The sequence below is a fragment of the Pinus tabuliformis genome, chromosome J (genome assembly GCF_031772625.1).
Source record: "Pinus tabuliformis cultivar Carrire ecotype Pingquan chromosome J, CPIR1, whole genome shotgun sequence".
Classification (NCBI taxonomy): domain Eukaryota; kingdom Viridiplantae; phylum Streptophyta; class Pinopsida; order Pinales; family Pinaceae; genus Pinus; species Pinus tabuliformis.
This window is the reverse complement of record NC_142295.1, coordinates 128647408-128651723: the sequence shown is the minus strand read 5'-3', so window position 1 is coordinate 128651723 and position 4316 is coordinate 128647408. Positions and strand designations below refer to the sequence as shown.

At 39.4% G+C, this 4316-nt stretch overlaps 1 protein-coding gene across 1 annotated transcript; it reads left to right on the top strand.

Annotated features, from left to right (window-relative positions):
- The first annotated feature begins 500 nt into the window (after positions 1-500).
- On the top strand, positions 501-3790 carry LOC149225947 (uncharacterized). The gene is made up of 2 exons (XM_089377349.1): positions 501-815; positions 1463-3790. The coding sequence occupies exon 2, from the start codon at positions 1600-1602 to the stop codon at positions 3166-3168; it is 1569 nt and encodes a 522-aa protein (XP_089233475.1). The 5' UTR covers positions 501-815; positions 1463-1599; the 3' UTR covers positions 3169-3790.
- The last annotated feature ends 526 nt before the right edge of the window (positions 3791-4316 follow it).

Sequence of the window (4316 nt, the reverse complement as noted above, 5' to 3'; positions counted from 1 at the left end):
ATTATTATTCACCGATAGAAACTTAAAACCCAAAAAAAAAAAAAAAACTAAAAATAAAAAATCAAATATCAAAATTAGAGGATTTTAATAAAATAAAACTTTATAAAAATATACATGGGAAAAATCAAATTTAACCTCTGATTCAGTAAACGTCTAGCATTATCAATTCGAATTAAATAAATAAGTAGAACATTTTGTATATTCAATCCAGAAATCCTCGACACAGTACATTCTCCATCCCAAAAATTGACCCCACTCTGACCAAAAATATTAAAAGCACGAGCATACTGTGAGTAACTAATCCCTGGACGGGTGGTGGGGAGGCCTGGGTAAGATAACACCCACTAAGGACTATTAGACCAAACTCCACTATGAAGGCACAAAGTGTATGGCCATGGCAATGCAAATCTCATGCCTCCATACCCATGCATATGGCCATGCCATCCACAAGATAGTGGTGGATGTGCTTTCGTTTCTCCCTTTTGTATTTTTTCTTCTGTTGTTGACTCTTCTTATGATAATCTGAATATGGGCCGGAATTCCCAAAAAAAATTTAATGTGTACACCTCCTTCCACAATTGATTGCTTCATTCGGTTTGCTGCTGCTGCTCTGCGCTCTGCTGGGTGCCATTCAAAGGGGCTTTGGGATGTGTGTATACTTTTTTTTGAATATATACACACTGTGAGTGGCAGCAGCATAACCACCTCTCTGCCACAGGAAGTTCACGGGAGATATCTTGTGTGTATACCAACACTTGCAGATTGATTGGCTGGAACAAGAGCATAATATTGTTATCCATCAGTGCGTGTATTGGGTAAGTCCTTGGTAACCTCAATTCTCAATACCATGCACAGGACTTCATTAAATCTGATAGATTTCACCGTGTTTCTATTAATTTTCATTCCAAATATGGTGTTTTGTTTCCTTCCGAGCTTTATGGTGTTTTGCTCTCCATTCTGACCCATCTTTGCTTGCTTGCTCGCCAAGCACGCTTTAAACTTCAATGGGAATTTGTTTTAATGGTCGTTTATAAACAGACGGATTCAAAAATCCAGATTGCTGTGTATGGAAAGGATTTGAAAAAATTGAAAGCAAAAAGGTTTTGGGTTTAATGGTATGTATTTCAAATTTGGTATGTGGCCTTTTGAGGCTTTTTCATATTTGAAGGTCGGGGTATGTACAAAATGATAGGAGTTTTACAGCTTTACATATGAATATGGGTTGGGACTTTGGGTTTATATTGATGCCATCTTCTGCATCGTGTATGTTTCTGTGAGACTTATTTTTGTTTTATTCCAGAGCCAATCTGATCTGCAATGATTTTGCATGTGATGAATTTTTAATTGTCAATGTGCTAAACTCCAAAACCCCGGCCTAAACCCTCCTTCAGTCTTGCTTTTTATTTTATTAGATGACTTTGTTTTGATGAATTTGGGTGTGTCGTGGGATTGTTGCATGTAGCTTCTTCTGCTGTTGCCTGCCTCAGTTATGCAGAAGACGGTTTGGTGGCATTGGAGAGTTGGAATCTGGGATCCTCTGCCTTGGAGAGCACTTATAGCAGCTCTGTTTCAGGCTTGGAATATATTGTTTTAGCGAGAATGCCTGGCCCTCGGGCACTTCCCAAGTCCCTGGACACATCAAGCCTGAAAGTATTGAAGAAAGTGAAGAAACAGAGACAGGATGATGATGAACCTCAGTTGTCTGAGGGTTTGTGTATGAGAAAAGTGAAGATTGTTTGCAATGATCCAGATGCCACAGACTCATCCAGTGATGAAGAGGTGAAATTGGAATCAGTCCCAAGGAAAAGACTGATTTGTGAAATTGAGATTCCAGCTAATCTTAGTGTATTTCCCATGAATAACAGTGAAGATGAAAATGAAGGTGGTGATAAGCTCAACTTTGAAGAGCTAATCACAAACTCTGAATTTGCATCTGATGTAAATGCCCACAAACTAGAGCCTGTGATTTCTGAGATTGTGTCTCCTGTAACTTCTCACAAGGCCAAGCCCAAGAAGAGAAGCAAGAGATTAGCTTCCAAAAAAGGTTCTAAGAAAAATAAAATGGTAAAGATGGAAGCTTTGGAGAGGGTTAATTCTGGCAATCTTTTCAGGCCTACGTCTGTTTTAAGGTCCTTAAAATGTCGCAGGGCCGGGAAAAGCTGTAGGTATAAGGGAGTAAGACGGAGGAAATGGGGTAAATGGGCTGCAGAGATTAGAGATCCATCTAAAGGAGTGAGATTGTGGCTGGGGACTTTTGATACTGCAGAAGCAGCTGCCCAAGCTTATGATGAAGCAGCTAGGAAGATTAGAGGCCCATTGGCACCAACTAATTTTTTGAGCAGAAGATCTGAGATTGTAGATGTTGAGCACCCAGTTTCACCGAAAGTGCCTAGAAGGCCGGTGAAGAAAGTGATCTACGACAGTGGAAAGGAGTACTGTTCGATACAAACGAGGTCAAAAGACCTTGATGAAAAGGTTTCTGGAAAAGAATGTGTATCTGCAGGTTTAAACGGCCATACAGAAGCAGCTGACATTCTCTCTTCGTCTTCAGAGTTTTTCTCCTGCATTTCAGAGGAAAATTCTGACGCTTGTTTGGTAGCATCGCCTTCATCTGTGTCGGAAGTCTCCACATTATTGGTTCGTGCAGATTTTGAAGAAGAGCTCAAACACTTTCTCTCCTTCTCGAGAAATCTTGTCGGAATTGATGTTTCAGGACAGCTTATAGAACCTTCACAGCAGGCCGGTGTTAGTGATCAGTGTGAGGGTAATTATTTACCTGCTTCTCAGCAAGTTAATTCAAGTGAAGGGTCCTGTTTTAGATCACAAGCTAGTAATTTTCCATCTGTCAATGAGCTTTTGACTACTAATTATCCGGATGGTCAGAATGGAGAGCAACAATTCAATTCAAGAAGGCAAGAGAATTCTCTTACTTTTGTCATAGATTCTCTTCTTGAGTCATTTTCTGCCACCGGAGAGCAACATGGTTTTGATGATGCACACTTATCTGCATTAGATGATAATTATTTCATGGAGGAGTTTGGTCAAGGGTTTGATATTGGTGAATGTAGCAATGAAAAAGATTTAGCCAGCTTGTCCAACTCAATTGATCTACTAGATTTTGACCTTGATCCTGAAGCCCTGGAATGGATGGGCTTATGTGAACAGTAACTGACTGCATTATTATGTGTTGGCTTGGTGGATTTTGTAGTGTTGCAGTAGGTAGCATACTGGTCATGGCTATGATCCTTGGTTTTCCGGCTTGTTTATTTCCCTAAATATGTTGAGTTGATATGTATAGCAACAAAAGTTTTGATAGTGATGAGAACAACTTCTTTTAGTGTGGCAGGGAGGAGCCTTTCATATCAGAGTCATTTGGGTTTTCTGTGCTTTTGAGCCTTCCAAATGACTGGTTTTATGTCTTCTTGTGTGCCCTTCTTCCCTGTCTGCACTCTTTCTAGGGTATCAAGTGTAATTCATTGAGTTTTGGAGGCTGAGGTCTCCACGAGGCCTTCTATTAAATAGGTCTAGGAATCTGTTACTCTATTCTTTATATCTTTATTCGTAATTTTGCCATTAAGAGATACTTGGATGCATGCAGCAGAAATAAATAACTGCCCGTGAGATTCCTATTGATGCCTGGCCAATGAAACTAGACTTTGAAATGGCCAGCTCTCTATTTCTTGGGATGCCATTCATCCAATTATTCAATTGAGAGTTTTATGAGTTATGACCAACCATTGTCTTGAGATGGCTGGATATGCTTGAATAAAACTGATTACTATTTGATTCATTCATGGGACTTGCATGGATTTGTCTAATTGTTTTTGAGAATGGATTCTTTTTAATCAGATTTTGCCCCGCTGAGATCATGGAGCTGCGGTTTCTCCAGGATATTCTTTATTGCATCTATTTTTTGCAACTACATTTTACCACTATATATTTGTTTCACACTAAAATGTGAATGTGACAAAGGACTATATTAAAGATATTTTAGATGAAGAATCTCAAATGTGTAATATTTCAAGGCAAGTTCATGACTTAGAGGTGTTATCCATACCTGGGTCAATAGCTGAGTAGTGTTCTTGGAATATGTGCACACAGTATGAACTCGGAGCAGAATGGAACTATAAATGGTCAATACAGGCTCTGTTCTAAATAGTTTGGTCAGATTGAGAGGTCTGCATTGTACATGGTATGTTAGTGTATATTGTACAGTAAAAGGAAAAGGTTGTAGGAGACTGTAAGTATAACTTAGAAATAGGCTACGATGTTGATGGGATGTGGATGCAGTAGGCATGCATTCGGCTGTAAAGGGC

What these genes read in the sequence shown, in the direction of transcription:
- LOC149225947 (XM_089377349.1), top strand. Translation starts at nt 1,600, where the DNA reads ATGCCTGGCCCTCGGGCACTTCCCAAGTCCCTGGACACATCAAGCCTG.